General features: G+C 41.3%; 2 protein-coding genes across 7 annotated transcripts in view; one reads left to right on the forward strand and one right to left on the reverse strand.

Moving 5' to 3' along the window:
• Window positions 1–15,154, reverse strand: part of Sugct (succinyl-CoA:glutarate-CoA transferase) — a 736,642-nt gene extending 721,488 nt beyond the window's left edge. For all 6 annotated transcript variants that reach the window (XR_007237119.3, XM_085699249.2, XM_048460944.3 and 3 more), the window contains exon 1: window positions 15,020–15,154. Coding sequence is in view for 5 of the 6 variants with exons in the window: in XM_085699249.2 (XP_085555375.1) it covers window positions 15,020–15,113 (94 nt within the window). In the remaining variant the exon portion in view is untranslated. The remainder of the gene's footprint in view (window positions 1–15,019) is intronic.
• A 416-nt stretch (window positions 15,155–15,570) lies between these two features.
• Window positions 15,571–18,286, forward strand: Mplkip (M-phase specific PLK1 interacting protein). The gene is made up of 2 exons (XM_048461071.3): window positions 15,571–16,390; window positions 17,544–18,286. The coding sequence occupies exons 1-2, from the start codon at window positions 16,055–16,057 to the stop codon at window positions 17,742–17,744; spliced, it is 537 nt and encodes a 178-aa protein (XP_048317028.1). The 5' UTR covers window positions 15,571–16,054; the 3' UTR covers window positions 17,745–18,286.
• The last annotated feature ends 1,892 nt before the right edge of the window (window positions 18,287–20,178 follow it).

The following is a 20,178-nucleotide window of genomic DNA, read 5'->3' on the forward strand; positions in this document are numbered from 1 at the left end:
CAGATCACTGAAGCAGCAGGATGTGAGCTGCCCCACTGAGAAAGGTACTGAGCCATATGGCTAAAATAGATTAGAAAAATGGGTTAATCAAGATGTGAGAGTTAGATAATATGTAGCCTGACCTAATGGGCCAATCAGCATTATAACTTACGGAGTTCTGTGATTGATTTTCTCTGGGACTAAACAGCTGTGGGGTACTGGGAGGCACAGAAAATACAAACAAGCCGGCCCTCATGTTACAGAATGGCGCCTAACGTGGATAACTGCATCACAGAAAGCCTGTGAAAACTTGGGAAAGATTAAAGTAAAGCATTTTGGTTTTCAGCCGTAGCAGGAAAAAAGCTGAGCTGTTTTAAAATTTCGGCTTTCTGGGACGTCCTGCCAGGGAGAACTCTGACTCTTTCAAGCAGACAGTCTGGACTATGGAAACACTGTTGTAGCTTGCTTCCTGGCAAGGACCTTGAAACGCCTTAAGAGCTTTTGACTGTTGTTTTCTCCATATTCCTTAGCAAATTAAAGACCCATATGCTCAGAAAAAGAGAGATATACAGTAAAGAGAGATTCAAAGAGTAAAAAAACCTCTAAATGGCTTACATTGTGTTAAAAATATATACAGGCTATAGGTTAAAGTTCTCAGAGTAAAAAAAGAGAGAAAGAAAGAAAGAAAGAAAGAAAGAAAGAAAGAAAGAAAGAAAGAAAGAAAGAAAGACGAGTAGCCTGGGAGGCAGAGACAGATGGGTCTCTGGGAGTTCAAGGATAGCCTGGTTTACAGAGGGAATTCCAGGACAAAGATATACAGAGAACCTGTCTCAAAAAGCCAAAAGTCAAAAGTAAAAATAAAAGAAATAGAGGTTAAAATAAAGCCAAATAAAGATGGAAAATATACAGAGAATCTTGATACTGTATGCTATTATGCTCTCTTTAAATTGTTTGAATGCTGAGGAAGGAGCAACAGCTGCTGAAAGATATTTGCTTATAAATGCTGCAGAATTAATCCAAGATAGGTATTTTGAAAATACCTTGGCTTCAAAATTGAAGTCAAAAGGTATGTTACTTTGGAGAAGAGATTTTGCTTTTGTTTCCACAGAAAATGAGAGGCTCTGGATTTATTCAGAGTTAAGAAAAATCATCTTTGACCAAGGGAGACCACCTGAGCAATCTCCGGTAGGAACAGATGACCCAGATGTCTGAGTTCTTCATCCAGAACAGGTTCAAGACTGCTGCCTGAGATGATCAAGACTCACAAGATACTTCAGTCAGGACTTGATCATAACTCTAAATTTTCTTTAGGTCCCCATAAGATTATCAGCGCCCCCAACCAGCTGGAAGTAGTCTGGAATACTACACCCACATTCCCAAAAATGGGCTATGGATATTTTCCTTTGTTTTTTTTTAAAAAAGAGGGGGAAGTGGTGCGGGAGAATTGTCTGTATTCTGTCAGTCATGTTTTAAATAAACGCTGATTGGCCAGGCAGGAGGTGTAGGCAGAAAACCAGACAGGAAGTGAAAATGATGCAAGGAGAATAGGAGAATTCTGGGGAGGAGGAAGTCGATTCCTCTGACTCCTGTCCAGATCACCGAAGCAGCAGGATGTGAGCTGCCCCACTGAAAAAGGTACAGAGCCACATGGCTAAAATAGATAAGAAAAAATGGGTTAATCAAGATGAGAGCATTAGATAATAAGAAGCCTGACCTAAAGGGCCAATCAGCTTTATAACTTACGGAGGTCTGTGGTTGATTTTCTCTGGGACTAAACAGCTGTGGGGTACTGGGAGACACAGAAAACACAAACAAGCCGCCCTCATGTTACACAGGGAAGCCTCTTTCTACAGTAGATGTCAACTTACACAGAGATACACATCTGGTCGATGTGCAAAGAGACTGGGGAGTGACCAGAGCTAAATGGGACATCTCTATAACATCCCTCCTCCAAGGACTTGGGAATCATCTTGGAAAAGAGAGGAGAACGATTTTAAGAGCCAGAGGCAGTGAATAACTACAAGAAAGGTGTTTCCCTCAAGTTCAAGTGGATCAAAGACCTCAACATAAAGCCAGCCACACTGAACCTCATAGAAGAGAAAGTGGGAAGCACACTTGAATGCATTGGCACAGGAAACCACTCCCTAAATATAACCCCAGCAGCACAGGACACTGAGATGAACAATTAATAAATGGGACCTCCTGAAACTGAAAAGCTTCTGTAAAACAAAGGACACAGTCAACAAGACAAAACGACAGCCTACAGAATGGGAAAAAATCTTCACTAACCCCACATCAGACAGAGATCTAATCTCCAAAATATACAAAAAACTCAAGAAATTGGACACCAAAAGATCATATAATCCAATAAAAAATGGGAGTACCGACCTGAATAGAGAACTCTCAACAGAGGAATCTAAAATGGCTGAAAGACACTCAGGAAATATTCAACATCCTTAGTCATCAGAGAAATGCAAATCAAAACAACTCTAAGATTCCATCTTACACCTGTAAGAATGTCATCAAAAACACTGATGACAGCTCATGCTGGAGAAGTTGTGGGGGAAAGGAAACATTTCTGCATTGCTGGTGGGAATGCAAGCTGGTCCAGCTCCGTTGGATGTCAGTGTGGCGATTTCTCAGAAAATTAGGAAACAACCTTCCTCAAGTCCCAGTAATACCACTTTTGCGTATATATCCAAAGGATGCTCAATTGTGCCACAAAGACATGTGCTCATTATGTTCATAGCAGCTTTATTTGTCATAGCCAGAACCTGGAAACAACCTAAATGCCCCTCGATCAAAGAATGGATAAGAAAAAAAGTGGTACATTTGCACAATGTAGTGCATTTTTTCTACACAGCAGAAAAAAAAATAACGACAGCTTAAATTTGGCAGGAAAATGGATGGAGCTTGAAAACATTATTTTGAGTGAGGTAACCCAGACACAGAAGGACAATTATCACATGTACTCATTCATAGGTGGTTTTTAAACATAAAGCAAAGAAAACCAGCCTACAAACCACAATCCCAGAGAACTTAGACAACAATGAGGACACTAAGAGAGACTTATATAGATATAACCTACATGGGAAGTAGGAAGTAGAAAAAGACAAGATCTCCTGAGTAAATTGAGAGCATGGGGACCTTAGGGGAGGATTGAAGGGGTATGGGAGAGTCAGGGAGGGGAGCAGAGAAAAATGTAGAGTTCAATAAATATCAATTAAAAAAAAGAAAAAATGGGCTAGAGAAATGGCTCAGTGGTTAAGAGCATTGCCTGCTCTTCCAAAGGTCCTGAGTTCAATTCCCGGCAACCACATGGTGTCTCACAACCATCTGTAATGACATCTGGTGCCCTCTTCTGACCTGCAGACATACAGACAGAATATTGTATACATAATAAATAAATAAATATTAAAAAAGAAAAAGAAAAAATAAGCTACATAGGACAATTTTTAAAAAGATGTTTCCCAAACCATGAATTCATAGCAGTTGTGACAGCATACACAAGAACTAGGTAAGATCAAGCCAGACAAAATCCCAGTAACCCTTAACTAAGAAGCTGTTGGCAGAAGAAGCAAGATGTGACTGCCATGCTGAAAAAGGTACTGAGCCATGTGGCTAACATATACTAGAATAATGGACTAATATAAGTTATAAGAGCTAATAATAAGCCTGAGCTAATGGGCCAATCAGTTTATAGTTAATGTATACTCTGTGTGATTTCTTTGGAACTTAATGACTATGGGAACTTGGGAGGAGAGAAAACCTCAGTCAACAAATGATGCCCACATGGACAACTGCATCCACATAAAGCCTGATAGAAAATTCTAACAGAATTCTAGACAGAAAAGAGTAGAGTTAAGCATGGCTTATTAACAGCAGCATTTTCTCAGGTGGGCTCTGCTTGCTAGAGGTAAGCACTCTCATTCAAGAGAGACTTCCTGACTCAGCTTTAGCAGCAAAACCTTGCAGTTCTTTTAAGAGGTCCTGCCACAAAACACGGTGTTGATGAAAAGCTGACCGCATGCTTTTTGGTTTTCAGCCATAGCAGATAAAAAGCCGCACCATTTATAATGCTGACTTTCTAGGCCATCCTGCCAACACAAACTCTGACTCTTTCAGGTAGGAGGTCCAGCTACAGAGCATTTAAGTGTGGTTTGTGAACAGACTGCAACAGCTTTCTTGCGGGCAGGGACCTTGAAACACCATAAAGTTGTGGCAATAAAGATGGCTCCAGCCAGTACCTCCACCATGAGGCTGGAATCTCAGAAAGCTAAAGAATGGGCTGAATCCAGCCACAAAGCCACGACTTTAATCCTACCCATATTGCTTAGTAAATTAAAGACTCATGTAGTCAGAAAAAGAGAGATATACAGTAAAGATAGATTCAAAGATGAAAAAAATCCTCTAAAGGTTTTACTGTGTTTAAAAATATATGTAGGCTTGGGGAAAAAAGAGAGTAGTTGGGTGTGGCAGCACACACCTTTAATCCCAACACTTGGGAGGCAGAGACAGACAGATCTCTGTGAATTCAAGGTGTGGTGGCACATACCTTTAATCCCAGCACTTGGGAGGTAGAGACAGGCAGATCTCTGAGTTCAAGAACAGCCTGGTCTACAGAGTGAGTTCCAGGACAAAACAGAAACCCTGTCTCAAAAACCAAAAAACTAAAAGTGAAAATAAAAGAAACAGAGGTTAAAATGAAGCTACGTAAGGATGAAAAATACACAGAGAATCTAGATAGTGTATGTTATTATGCTTTCTTTGAATTGTTTGAATATTTAGGAAGGAGCAATAACTGCTAAAAGATATTTGTTTATAAATGCTGCTGAATCAATCCTAAATAGGTATTTTGAAAATACCTTGACTTCAAAAGACATGTTCTTTTGGAGAAGAGGTTTTGCTTCTGTTTTCACAGAAAATGAGAAGTTGTGGGTTCATTCTGAGTTAAGAAAAACCAGGTTTGATCAAGGAAGACCACATGAGAGATCTCCAGTAGAAACAGATGGCCCAGCTGTCTGAGTTCTACATTTAGAACAGATTCAAGATGCTGCCTGAGATGATCAAGCCTCAAAGGATACTCCAGTCAGGACTTGATCATAACTCTAAATTTTCTTTAGGTTCCCATAAGATTATCAGTGCCCCCAACCAGCAGGAAGTAGTCTGGAAAACTATACCCACATTTCCGAAAAATGGACTATGGATGTTCTTGTTGGGTTTTTTGTTGTTGTTGTTGTTTGTTTGTTGGTTGGTTGGTTGGTTTTTTTTTAAAAGAGGGGAAGTGGTGTGGGACCATGGTCTGGATTCTGTCAATTATATTTTAAATAAATGCTGATTGGCCAGTAGCCAGGCAGGAAGTATAGGCGAGACAAACAAACAGGAAGTAGAGGCAGGTCAAGGAGAACAGGAGAATTCTGGGAAGAGGATGCAGTCCCGGCCTAGACACAAAAGAAGCAAGATGTGACTGCCTCGCTGAAAAAGGTACCGAGCCATGTGGCTAACATATACTAGAATAATGGGCTAATATAAATTATAAGAGTTAATAAGAAGCCTGAGCTAATGAGCCAATCAGTTTATAGTTTTTTTTTAAAAAAAAAAAAAAGCTATTGGCAATTGATAGCTTCCAGGAAAGGAAGGTGAAACTTCTCAGGAGTGAAGAAGGTGGTTAAAAGATCTCTTCACACATAATCTGAGGGTCATGCTCTCCATTTCCTGTGCTCTTTGTTTCGCTCTTTACTGTTCTCTCTTGTTCTCTGTTGTTCCTCTTGCGCTGCGAAAGTTTTCAGTTTGTATACACTTATAATCATCAGTTCTCTGGGTGCTCTAGCAGGTGCAGGGCTTGAGGTTTTCAGGGTTGTAGAAACAAATCCGAGTTTCCACAAAACAGTGTTAGCCTTCCTTTATGGCTCAAGGTAGGAGTGGTTTGAGCCTTCAAGAGCTTCTTAAAGGGAAAGGGGGTTAATTAAAAAATTAGCGCACTAGAGAAATCTTAGAGGGGATTACGCGTGCTTCACTAATTTCTTAGAAGTAACTAGGCAAATAAGCTAAAAGTTATAATCAGTGGAAATCACGAGCAAGAATCATCTTTTTCTGAGTAGGCCACTTTTCTTCAGAAGACAGAGAGTCTCGGGTAACTAGGAAACGTATGTAAACAAACAGGGGAAGCATGTAGCATTTGGTTCCCGTTAGTACTTTCGCCAACTGTTAGTTGTCTAAAAGGAACATTTTGGCTCTAAGGATTACACCCTATGCTGTCTCTCAGGATAAAATACAAGCAGTAAATGTCTTGCTTCAATAGACCAAGGTAAAAATAAATACAAATAGTTGAGGATTTGCTTTAAGGTTAATGTGAAGTTAGCTTGGGGCAACACTTCCCTATCTGCTGGCACTCTTGCTCTCTATTTCTCCTAGAGCTTAGGCTCAACAACTTCAGACAAGACATAATTCTTGTACTCGGGCGTCTGTGAAATTCTCAATTGAGGTCTCTTTGCCTGGACACTAACAATGACCAACTGTTTGTCAAAGAAGATAATTGCGGGGGGGGGGGGCAGACAGACTTCGAAGTTTATACAAAGACCTGGTTAAGAAAGTAAGGGTATTGTCTGTGATTATTTTCTTGCTAGAGTCATGCATTGCTGGGAAGAAGTCATCCAATATACCAATGCATAAGGAAAATTGTGCCCAGTAAACAATTAACACACTGCTGGGGGTTTGGGGATGAATCCTACCACAGAAGGGGAGTGCTATGACTTCCCAGGGAATTTACAGTAAGGACATTGACTATTCATAAAGCAAATACTCCCACCATGTTGTAAGGAGGGTCAGTTTTGTTATTCCATTGGGACACTTTAAGAACCACGCCCATCCCAGCCACTTTTGGACCCTCCCCCCGCCGCCATCTCTCTCTCTCTCTCTCTCTCTCTCTCTCTCTCTCTCGCGCGCGCGCGCGCGCGCGTGTGGGTGCGTGCGCGCGCGTGTGTGTATGTGTGTGTGTGCGTCTTTGTTTTATGTTTGTCTATATCTCCCTTTTTAAGTAATAAATGTCTAGCTTTATGTATAGCCTTATGTCCATTTACTGTGCCGTTTACCGCATCCAGCCGCTTGACTCTGCCGCTCGCCCGGGGACCCTGACTCCCCCCCTCCGCCGCATGGCACTTCCACTTGCAGCTGCTCTGCAAGCTGCCCGGGACTTTCCATCATCATATTCTTTTTAAAAGAACAAAAAGTTTGTTTCCCAGCCACCCAGCAGCTCAGACACAAAATAATCACACAGAAATGATATTATTTACAATACTGTTTGGCCAATAGCTTAAGCATATTTCGAGCTAACTCATATCCTAAATCATCTCTATTAATCTGTGTATCGCCACGTGGCTGAGGCTTACTGGGTAAAGTTCCATCTGTCTCCTGCGAGGCTACATGGCTTCTCTCTAACTCATCTTTCTTTCTCCCAGCATCCAGCTTAGTTTTCCCCACCTAGCTCTGCTCTACTCTATCACAGGCCCAAAACAGCTTCTTTATTAACCATTGGTATTCACAGCATACAGGGCAGGGAATCTCACATCACCACAACTCTGTGTGTGGGCCTCCTCTATTGGAATGTGTGATCCTGGTGGGTTAGTTATGAGGTTTTGTCAGTTGAGTTCTCACTGCATAATCCGATGGACCACAGCAAGGTAGAAGAGGATAGGCAGGACTTCCATGGAGAGAGAGGAATCCAGTGGAAGAATTTGAGAGGTGAGGAATTCACCAGTGAGTCACAGAGAAAGTTGGACATATACTATGTTGATGAAAGGTAATAAGCCACGTGTCAGAACATAGATTAATATAAACAGGTTAATTTAAGTTATAAGAGTTAGTTTAGAACAAACTTAAGCTAAGGCCAAGCTTTCATACTTAATAAGAAGTCTCCATGTCATTATTTGGAAGCTGGTGGTCCAAAGAAAGTTTGATTACACATCTCCTCATTATCAGGAGAGAAAAAAAAACAGAAAAAAAGAATAAATTTATTTTAAAAATTTATTTTGATGAGTACATAAATAAGTTGAGGAAGGATACTTAGACTAAGAGATTATACAATATAACATATCAATATAAGAACAGACAATTGGTGTGGCTGGAGAGATGATTCAGAGTACTGAGCACTGCCTGCTTCCAGAGGTTCTGAGTTCAATTTCCACCAACCACATAGTGGCTAACAAACATCTATGATGAGATCTGATGCGCTCTTCTGGCATACAGGTATGAATGTGGATAGAACACTGTATACATAATCTTTTTTAAAAGTTACTTTAGAAAAATCTTTAATACCTTCTGCGGAAGAACAGGAAGAGTTCTGAATCCCTTTAAAAAAAAACAAAATGAAAGAAAGGAAGGAAGGAAGGAAGGAAAGAAAGAAGGAAGAAAAAGTGATGTGGGATTCCCCCCCTGTATGCTCTGAATATGTTTTATTGGCTTTCGGCCAGTGACTTAACAGAGTAAAGCCAGGCAGGAAATCCAAACAGAGATGTAGAGAGAGAGTAAGCAGTTATGGAAATGACACACAGCCATAGGAGAAGAAAGATGCCTGCGTGTCAGTACTGGTAAACCATGAGCCTTGTGGTAAAATATAAATAAAAATGGGTTAATTTAAGATGTAAGAGCTAACTAAAAATATGCTTAAACTAATAGGAAAGCAACATTTTAATTAACACAGTTTCTGTGTGATTATTTTGGGTCTGGGCGGCCAAAAAACAAACAAGCAGCATCTGTCTACAAAAAATAACAGACAATTGAAGTTGGGCAGTGGTGGCTCATGCCTTTAATCCCACCCAGCACTCAGGGGGCAGAAGCAGGCAGATCTCTGTGAGTTTGAGACCAGCCTGGTCTACAGAGCGAGTTCCAGGATAGCCAGGACTATTAGAAAAGAAACCCTGTCTTGGCCAGGTGGTGGTGGTGCACGCCTATAATCCCAGCACTTGGGAGGCAGAGGCAGGCAGATCTCTGTGAGTTTGAGGCCAGCCTAGTCTAAAGACTGAGTTCCAGGGCAGCCAGGGCTGTTACACAGAAAAAAACCAAAGGGGGTAAAAGAACCTGTCATCTGTTCCTTTTCTTATTAAATTCTAGGTAGATTCAACAAGAACTATATATGAATAAAATGTAAATAGTTAAGGTGCTAGAAAAAAACTTGAAAAAAATACACTTTCATTTGAGAAAAACTTTTCTTTATCAAAAACAAAAAGGAAAGGAAAAAACTAGAGGATAAAAGATTGAAATCAAATAACCATAAATACAGAGCTTAGTACAGTAAAAGATCCTGGGAATTAAGTTAGAGAATAAATGATACAGTACATGGATAAAAGCATTCTTAAGAATAAAACAAATGGCTGGAGTCCTGTTCCAACTACAGAAGAAGGAAGATGTGATTGCCCCACTGAAAAAGGCACCGAGCCATGTGGCTAACATAGATAAGAATAATGGGTTAATATAAGTTATAAGAGCTAATAAGAAGCCTGAGCTAATGGGTCAATCAGTTTATCATTAATATAAACCTCTGTGTGATTTCTTTGGGACCTAATGACAGTGGGAACTGGGCAGGACAAAAACCTCAGACAACAGAATGGCACTTTCAGGCTTTAAGAGCTCAGGAAGTAATTCTAGACAGAAAAGCATGCTAGCAATTTCTTGGGTAGGTTCTGTTTGCCAGAGGCAAGCAAGCACTCTCATTTAAGAGAGGCTTCCTGACTCAGCTTTACCTGCAAAACCCTGCAGCTCTTTAAGAGGCCCTGCCATGAAACACTTTAATGGTGTTGATGAACAGCTGACCGTATGCTTTTTTGGTTTTCAGCTGTAGCAGGGAAAAAGCTGTGCCCTTTTAAAATGTCAGCTCTCTGGGCCATCCTGCCAGTGCAAACTCTGACTCTTTGAGGCAGGAAGTCCAGTTACAGAGAGAGCATTTGAGTGTTATTTGTGGACACACTGTTGCAGCTTGCTATGAGTCTGGAATTTCAGAAGGCTAAGGAATGGGCTGGATCCAGCCGTCAAAGCCATGGCTTTAATCCTCTCCATATTGCTTAGCAAACTAAAGACACATGTGGTCAAAAGAGAGAGAATAAGAAAGATACAGTAAAGAGAGATTCAAAGATGAAGAAAACCTCTAAATGCTTTTTGAAAATTACTCAAAAGTACTTTGAAAATTACTTTCAAAATTAATTTTGAAAATTATTTGGTTATTGTAGAGAAAAAATTAGTAGAATCATTGTAACTAGGGCAAACAAAACAGTTGTTTTCTAGAAGTACTTAGACTTGAAATCACTGTGGAAAACAGTGATTGTTTTCTGTTACCTACAGAGTCATTTTTCAGGAGCTTTACAGCCTTTGCACGATTTTGGTCACAAGACAGTCCTGGCACACCTAAATCATCTTTCATTATTGGGTACACAAATAATACACAATAAGGACTAACATTGCAGGGATGTGATGTTTTCCTTTAGAAAACATAGATTAGGTCAGGGACTTTGGCATGAAGAATTTTTTTTTATCCAAAAAACAACTTTTGTGAATGGCTGTTTGGGGTTCAGTTCATCAAAACTGTTCCTCCCTGCTGCCAGAAAGCCTAAATTATATTCTGGAGGGACCTGCTTTTTTTCCTCTTCTGACCCTCACTACACCAAACACCCCGCTCATATTTCAAAGAGTACCTTAATCTTTTTTCTTATTGCTTTATATAGATTTGGGTAGCCAGACAAGCTGGTACATACCTTTAATCCCAACACTGAGGAGACAGAGGCAGGCATACTTACAGGTACATGTACATACCTGTAAGTATGAGACCAGCCTACAAAAAAAGTGCCTTTTTTAACCAATCATTATTTAGTCGAAGTAAATAAAGTACAGGTTTATGTTTCCCCAACCCCAAATTACACCATTTATAGTTAATTTAAAAAGCTTCTATAACATATTTAAAAAGATCTATCTGATGTTTGTTTTTCCGATTAAAATATCAAGTAGTTGTTTCTTGTATAAAAGCAAAGTATTTCTCTTGCTTTTTATGTTTCTAAATCTTTACAATTTTATGCAAAAGATATTGTAAATGCTGGTTTTCTGCTGCTATAACAGAAAACTAGAGACTGGGTGATTTATTTTAAAAGAGATTGTTTCTCATAACCTAATAGCTGGGACATCCAAGAGAGCACAGTGGCTACATGTAGTCTTTGTGTTCCCCAAGGCAGAGAAAAAAAAATGAGGACAAAGGGCAGTAACAACAGGGATAACAAAGTTGAGTTTGAGTTTATAAAAAACCATTCTGGCAATAACTAACTTATAACCATGGTAACCCATCATGAGGCCTGAGTCCTCAAAGTGCTAAACATCTTTTAAAGGCCAATAAATACTATTATAGTTGTGATTAAACTTCAACAATGAAAGTACATGTGTAACACTTTATAATTGGAAAACTGCAAAGATGCAGATTCCAATGGCATTACAATGTCATCTGATCATTTAAAGTAATTTTTTGGTGTTTATTTCTAGAAAACGTGACTCACACTTCTGTCAGATTCCAGCCAGACTGATGTTCAGGCCACTATACCTGCAGCAGCCCCAGCCCTCTTGCATCTACTGACAGGCGCCCTACTAAGAAACTGTGAATCTCTGATAGACTTCCAGGTGCCTGGATTTCTCATCTGGGGAACTGATTTGCAAAAGTTGGTATTGATGACCCTGAATACATATGCTCTGGTTCCCTGCCTCCTGCTAGGAAACCAGACAGCCCAGCTGCAGGCTTGTTCTGTGAAGCCCCCACACTTCCTCGGAGTCCTATTTTAATAAAGGCCCCAAGTCCTACCTCATGAGCCTGATTCTGTTGCAGAGTAACCACCAGGTTTTCTGTCTCTAAACTCTCTTCAGAGCCCTCACCATGCTGGTATCTATTTGCTCATGGTATTAATAGCTCTGCTAATAAACTTCATACCCTCAACAATCCAGATCAATGTTACTTTAAAATTTACATCTAGTCCTTTCAACTCTTCTATTTCTTCATATAGAACTATTTCTGTAAGTATTTTTATTAATGTCAATGGAGACTTCTGTTGATGTAACTGCATTGATACATGTATTACACATTGGTGAAGCATGTTAGTCTGGAAAGAAGTACATGTATTTAACACATTTCTCTTGTGCCCGACCAATATACATGCTTATAAATGAAAAGGGACTAGGTTTTTTAACAAAGCAATGGAATTTGACTCTATTTAAAAACAGTTCCTAGCCTGGCAGTGGTGGTGCACGCCTTTAATCCCAGCACCTGGGAGGCAGAGGCAGGTGGATCTCTGTGAGCTTGAGGCCAGCCTACTCTACAAGAGCTAGTGCCAGGACAGGCTCAAAGCTACAGCAAAACCTTGTCTTGAAAAACAAAAACAAAAACAAACAAACAAACAAACAAAAAAACACCACACAGTTCCTGTAAAATCTTGCTTTGTCAATGGAAATGTTAAGTGATTTACTGTGTTCAAAGCAGATTCACTCCTATTAATGAATGGGCTAACCACATATTCACTTCTCGATAACCTATATTACAGGGATTGAATCATAAGAGAAGATCCTAAAAACTACAAATCTAGGAGTTTGTGCAGAATGATACCACCTGCCACCTTCCTCTGATAAATGGGAGTAAATTCTGCTTGGGTGGAAAAATGAACTAATGCCTGAGATATAAATAGCCTTTCCAGCGGCACAGCAGCCTCACTGAGTTTGCAGTCCTGAGAATATACCCAAGTCTTTCGGTTTGTATCCCTTTAACTATAAACACATACTTCAAACTATCTAATCAATCATCTTTTAACTTCCAAGGCTTGTCCTTTAACCCAGTTTCCATTTAGAAAGTGCTAGCAATGCAGAAACATGAAAATATTTACTTCTTGCAGACACAGTAAATAACCAAAATATCAATGCATGAAGCACTGATTGCTGCTACTAACCTAAAATGGATGTGTTCAGAATCTTTTTTTGCTGAGATCTGGGACTTTCTCAGAGGGGTCCCAGAGTCTCTTTTCAGGATTGCAAAGTAAGGAGATAAGGTGAGCAGGATTCTGGGTCCCCAGTCTGTCTTAAACATTATTCTTCTGCTATTACAATTACTGGAGTATTAAATAGGTCTGTCTTGTTTTTTTAAAGATATGGCATGATGAAATGAAATTGATATCCACTATAAATACACACACGCATGCATACACACACACACACACACACACACACTTTTAGATAACCTAAATAAAGATTGCAACCTTATAGAAACAAGCAAACACGGGGCTAGAGAGATGGCTCAAAGATTAAGAGCAACTGGTTGTTCTTCCAGAGGTCCTGAGTTCAATTCCCAGCGACCACATGGTGGTTCACAACCATCTATAATGAGATCTGATGTCCTGGTACACATGCAGGTCAGTGTATACAGAATAAATATATAAAATCTTTTTTTTAAAAAAAAAAGGAAAGAAAAAAGCAGACTCCACTCATCTTCATACTTATGTTTCCTGATCTTGTTACTCTCATTTGCTTTAACTTCTACACTCTAAAATATTATCACTGGAGAGTTCTCATGAACTCAGAAAGTTCCCTGACATTGCTCATTTCTATATATACAATGTTAAACTGAACGCAACACCTAGTCTCTGGCAATATCTGTCCCGAGAGCACTGTAGTGTGCACAATCCTGTCTTCTAATGCTAGTCATCCTTACACTGTGTGTGCTGTTCTTTTTGCAGAAACAATGTCTATTTGCTAACAAAAAAGCCCAATTTCCTCTTCCCTCCAAGAGAAAGCTATTATATACTCACAACCATCATTACATTTGATATTTATAGCTCCAGGAAAAACAATCAAATTCCCTTTCCCCTCATGCTTTCACTAAACTCACTATAGAAAGAAATTTTTCAGTCTGGGGTTCTTGGGTCTAGCAGTTCGGCCAGTCAAACTGTAAATCCCAGACTTAAGTTTAGGAATACTGTGGCTATAGTTATAGTTCACTAGCTAAGAGCATATTCATCATCTGTAAATCCAAAAGAAGCTACACAGTACCTCTTTCTTTCTTCTTTCTTTCTTTCTTTCTTTCTTTCTTTCTTTCTTTTTTTTTGAGAGAGGATCTCTATTATGTAGCTTTGGTCATCTCAGAATTCACTATGTAGACGAGGCTACTCGAACTCACAGAGATTCTGCCTGCTTATAGCTCTCAAATGCTAGAATTAAAGGCCTGTGTCATACAGGATGGTGATGGTATTGGCACACATCTTTAATCCCAGTGCTCTGGAGGCTGAGGCCTGTGGATCTCTGTGAGTTCAAGGCCAGTTTTGTCTACAGAGTGAGTTCTAGGACGCCAAGACAGAGAAACTCTGTTTCAAAAAACAAAACCAAAAGAAAAGGCATATGTCACCATGCCTGGCCACCTTCAAAATTTGTGTGCATGTGGTTCTTTTTCAAATTGCATTTTTTCAAATGATCAATGATTAATTTGTATTTCTAAGGGAGAAAAAAAAATCCCATACTATACACTGATCTAATTTAATGAGTCCTAGAATTCCCCGAGCTGATTTCAGTATGAAGAACTAAGGGAAACGCCACAAAACTAGTAGTTTGAAGTTCCATCTTCCACAAGATGGAGACAGGTGTCTGATGCAGAATTTATGCAGAAGATGGCATTCCTGAATTATCCCGTTTCTTTATAATTACGAGATTTTAAAGTTTTGGTTAAATTTTCCTTTTTCCTTTTAAAAAATAAATCTTTTTTCTAATCTCGTCAACTTCCACAAGAACTGAAACGCAGGGGTCAAGGCCAGCATCAATTAGTACAGGCCAAGTTATCAAGGCAGCAGTCTGCTTTCTAAAACTCAGCTTTTGGCGGGAGGTAGTGTTTTTTAAGTGATCGGAACTTGGGGGACTAAAAGGTAGGGGTGGAGAGAAGCGGGGCACGAACGCGGCCGCGAGCCCTGCGGGGTCGCCTGGTCTGGGGAGAAGGCGGCGCGAGCGCTCTCCTCAGGGAGTCGGGGCGCTCAGTGTCAGAGGGTACCTGACTGCGGGCGGCCGGTCCACAGCCCCCTCCCGCCGGCCCGGCCTCGGCCCGGTCTCCGAAAAGCCAACGCCCTGGCCAGTGTCCACAGCATCGTCCCCTCAGAGAAGTGAGAGCACGCTGGCGACAGCCCTCCTTGACCTTAGGACCCTCGGCCAGCCCCGCCCCCCCGGCCAGCTCCGCCCAGGTCCTCGGCCCCGCCCCCTGAACTCACCCCCAGCCCCGCGCCTCAGAGCGGACTCCGCCTCAGGCTCTCGCGGCCCCCGCCTCCTCGGACTCACCCCACCCCCACCCCACTCCCGCGCCTCGGCGCTGGCTCCGCCTTCTCAGCCCCGCTCCCTCTGGCTCCTGCCCCCTTCAGCTCCGCCCCCTCGAACTCACTCCCCACCCTCAACTCCCGCGCCTCGGCGCTGGCTCCGCCTCTGGCCCCCTCAGCCCCGCCCCCTCGGACTCACTCGCCCCCCACCCCCAACTCCCGCGCCTCAGCGCCGCCCTCCGCCCCAGGCCCACTCGGTCTTGCCCCTTTGTCTAGAGCCCACGACTCCGGCCCGTGGCCCGGCAGACACCCCGCCTTCCCGAAGCCCCAGAGCCTGATGACCAACACCCTCGGACCCGCTCCTCCGGGACCACCTCCCCCCACACGCCCTCTCCCATCCTACGGCACTCTGCCACACCCCACACCCCGCACAGCCTGTAAGATAGGACGGCGGGTTTTTTTCTTCCGCTTCCGCCTTCGTGGACCTGGGTCCAACCAAAGGCTACCGGTGGCAGTGTTCGAGGGTGTGGGTTCCATTTTACAGTCTTTCCTCCTCTCAGACACACCCACGTCCTCCGGTTTGAGTGACCTATTTACTCGGCCTTCCTGCGGAAGCTTTGTGCCGTCGGAACCTTTGTGCACCCGGAACGAAGATGCCGAACTGCGCTGGCACCCGGAAGGCTCCATAAATAGATGAATGCCAGTTCTTTTCTGGCGGTCGATTGCTGGAGTTCCGGTGAGACGATCATCGAGGGATCGCTTCGGCTTCAGTTCCTGATATGCACCGACCGAATTTTCGACCCCCAACTCCTCCGTACCCCGGCCCGGGGATAGGAGGCTGGGGTAGTGGAAGCAGCTTCCGGGGTGCCCTGGGCGGGGGGCCGCGGCCGCCCTCCCCGCGGGACGGGTACGGGAGTCCGCACCACACTCCGCCGTGCGGGCCCCGGGCTAGGCCGTACGGGAGCAGCCACTCTCCGCGGCATGGCGGCAGCTTCTCGGGGACCCGCTTCGGGTCTCCGTCCCCGGGCGGCTACCCAGGCTCCTACTCCAGGTCCCCCGCGGGGTCCCAGCATCAGTTCGGCTACTCCCCAGGGCAGCAGCAGACCTACCCCCAGGTAAAGACAATAGCTAGCGTTTGCCGAGCTCTTACTGCGATGGCAGACGTGATACTAAACTTCCCTTTACGTGGATTGTTTAATCCTCTGTGAGGTGACATACTACGTTTTCCCAGTTTTGTAGATAAAATATACTGAAGTATAAAGAAATAAATTTAGATTACCATAAGTGGCAGAGCTATCGTTCTCTGTTCCACAGCAGTTGTGCTCTTAACGAGTATACCATATTCATATACAAATTTTCTTAATCCTCTATTTCTTCTCTCCTTCCAGTCCCCACAGTTTTTTGTTTTGTTTTGTTTTGTTTTTTTGGTCAGTTTTCAGCAAATAATCCTGGAATCCTATGGGGAGGACATAAACGATTCCCTACTGTTGTATGACTTGTCTATACTTTAGCCCACTGCCATTTTCTACAGATATTCATCCTTGGTTTTGTTTCATTTTTTTGTTTGTTAATTTTTTTTTCCTCGAACTATATTGACTTCTACTCCAAGTTCTCTTGAAGGACAAAACCGAGAATTGGGAATTGTGTAAATTTCCCTTCATTGAAATGAGTGTCCACAAGGCAGGAAGTAGCTCTTTGGCCGACAACTTGAATCTACCATGTTTTGCAAACTTGAATATTCTCACCCAGCTGAATCCCGTTGAGCTGGAGCTAAAAAGTATAGGAAATTTTCATGCAATATAAAAGTAGAAATTTGATAGCTATCAGGTTAAAAAGTTTTCAAGAAAAAAAATTAATTGAATACAATTAATTTGATCAGGGCTTGTACAGGATTTATTTGTATTTAATAGCTGCAGGGTTATCCCATTAGAAACGCAAAAGATAGGCATTTTTTAAAAAGGAAATATACAATTGGTTTTAGTAATTGTTTTGTTTTTCCGAGACGGGTTTTTTCTGTTGTAGCTCTGTAGACCAGGATGGCCTTGAACCCGCAGAGATCTTGCCTGCCTCTGTCTTCTGTGGGCTGGGATTAAAGGCGTGGCCCACCATTCCCTGCTGATTTAAAGAAAACAAGAAATTTGCAACTGAATATACTATTCAGCTTCACTTTTCAGCTCTTAATGTGATCACCACTAATCTTCAACTAGTCTGGAAAGTACCAATTATCTCTATTAGATGTTTTTTTAACTGATGATTTTTTTCCTAAAGGGTTCTCCAAGGACATCTACACCATTTGGATCAGGGCGTGGTAGAGAAAAAAGAATGTCTAATGAGTTGGAAAGTTATTTTAAGCCTTCAATGCTTGAAGACCCTTGGGCTGGCCTAGAACCAGTATCTGTAGTGGATATAAGCCAACAGTACAGCAATACGCAAACATTCACAGGCAAAAAAGGAAGATACTTTTCTTAACTTTTCTGAAATTCAACCGGAAGCTTCATGTGTCAGGAACATCTTGGACAGAACTTTACACAACTTGTGTAAATGAGTTGAACCCAAAGATGCCTGTGCTACATGGTAGCACACACCTTCAATGCCAGCACTGGGAGGCAGGCGGATCTGAGTGTGAGGCAAGCCTGGTCTACAGTGTGTTTCAGGACAGCCAGGGCTACACAGAGAAACCCTGTCTCAAAAAAAGAAAGAAGATGCCTGTGATCAAGGGATCACAACAATTTAATCTTTCTCCCATTTTACAAAAGAAACCAATGGTAAGATTTGTTTTCCAAAATGAGCTCAAGTCCCATATACTCTTGCAGAATTCTGCCACTTCCCTGTCAAGAGGATGTGTTGTTTTGAACTTTATCAAACATTTCTTACTGTCCTGATTAAAGGAGTATGATGAAGTTTATTTTTATTATGAGTAAAATATTTCATCCAAACTGTTACACTTGCATATGGAAATGTTCAGAATTCAGATGTTTTGACAAGTAAAGGAGATGGTAGTGTTTGTTTAATGGCTGTCTTTTTTTTTTTTTTTTGTCCCCTGTTTTATAACTAGTCTTTGGGTGAATCACATGAAAGGAAAACTAAGAGTATGGATATAACAAAGGAAAAGCTGCCATTTTAGGCAATAAGCAAATGGTAAGGCTATTTGCCTCATCTAAGAATATCCAAATCTAATATTAACTATGGTTGATTTTGGGTGAATCAGGTTCTCTATTTCCACCATGCTGAACAATGATGAGTTTGAACATGCATCTCAAATTTTCAGAATTTGTGTGATTTCAAGGACAGAGAAGTTAGTCCGTGTGTACTTCTCATATACTAACATTACATTTCACATTAAAGGAATGTGACTTAATTCAGACAAATGTAAGTCTGTAGTCCCAGGACTCAGAATGCTAAGGCAGGAGAATTCCAAGTTTAAGTTAGGCTATAAGCAAGACCTCCTATTCTTGCTCTCCAACCCTCATCCCCTCCACCCCCAGGTATTTTACAGGTTATGTTTTATATTTTCCCAGAATTTCTTTCACTCTTGAAACTTTTCAGGAATTTTTGCCAGTCCGTTAGATAATCTGTAAATTTTCAATAATTATTTTTCTGGCCTCCTTAGTCTCCAGCCATGACTTAAACCACAAGTGCTTTCATTTTTACCATGAACTTCCTAATATCTTTTTCTTCTTTATCCAATATTTACTACCTATCCCAAGATTTGTCATTTTCTAACCCATAGTGAAAACACTGCCAGTCAACTTATGTAAATGGATCTCTATTCCCAGTGTTATAAAATATTATTTTACTTTGACAAAATATCCTATACAATTAGTAGAACCTGCACATTAAAATAGGAGTAGCTGAGCATGGTGGCACACGCCTTTAGTCCCAAAACTCTTCCGGGATCTCTGTGGATTTCTGTGAGTTAGAGGCCAGTCTGGTCTACATAGCAAGTTCTAGTTCCAGGCAGCCAAGGCTGCATAGTAAGACCCTGTTTCAAGATAAAATAAAGTAAAATAAAAAGGAAAGAAAGAAAATGAAAAATCTAGGAAATAAGACTAAATTGTGTACAAAATGTAGTCTAGAACTTTGTGTATTTAACCATAAAATCAGACGTCTTTATTCTGTTCTAATGCATTAAAAAGCATAAAGATTATGGACAGTGCTTTGTAAGGACTTTTGGATATTTATTTATTTATTTATGGTTTTTTTTTGAGACAGGGTTTCTCTGTGGCTTTGGAGCCTGTCCTGAAACTAGCTCTTGTAGAAGATAGACTGGCGGGCTGGAGAGATGGCTTAGAGGTTAAGAGCACTGGCTGCTCTTCCAAAGGTCCTGAGTTCAATTCCCAGCAACCACATGGTGGCTCACAACCATCTGTAATGAGATCTGGTGCCCTCTTCTAATGTGCAGGCAGAACACTGTATACATAATAAATAAATTTAAAAAAAAAAAGAAGATAGGCTGGCCTCGAACTCACAGAGATCCTCCTGTCTCTGCCTCCTGAGTGCCAGTATTAAAGGCGTGCGCCACCACTGCCCGGCTCAAAATTAATATATTTTTAAGTTTTTAAATTTATTTTAAGTTTTTGGTTTTATTACTTGGAAAATTATTAAAGCTATTGGAAATAGATTGTTAAACTTAACTATGTAGCCAAGAATGATCTTGAACTCCTACTGATCCTGCTTCTCCCTCCTAAGTGCCGGGATTGTGGGCATGTGTAGCTCTGCCTGCATGATCTGGTGTCTGTGAAGCAGATTTGTGGTAGGGTGTCAAGATAAAACCTGGAGTCCTACTTCCTTTCACTGAGATTGAATTACATGGGTAGGAAGGGAAATACAAGTTTAGAATAAATATTGCAGTCTTCTACCTATTATAAAAGAGCTTAAGAATTTTAAGGAATGGTGGTAAAAG

The sequence above is a fragment of the Myodes glareolus genome, chromosome 14, assembly GCF_982192425.1.
Source record: "Myodes glareolus chromosome 14, mMyoGla1.1, whole genome shotgun sequence".
NCBI classification, from domain to species: Eukaryota; Metazoa; Chordata; class Mammalia; order Rodentia; family Cricetidae; genus Myodes; species Myodes glareolus.

Excerpts from the sequence above, each read along its gene's own strand:
- Mplkip (XM_048461071.3), top strand. The coding sequence starts at position 16,055 with ATGCACCGACCGAATTTTCGACCCCCAACTCCTCCGTACCCCGGCCCG. Across the intron at positions 16,391-17,543 it reads AGCAGCAGACCTACCCCCAG|GGTTCTCCAAGGACATCTAC; the intron begins GTAAAGACAATA and ends TTTTTCCTAAAG.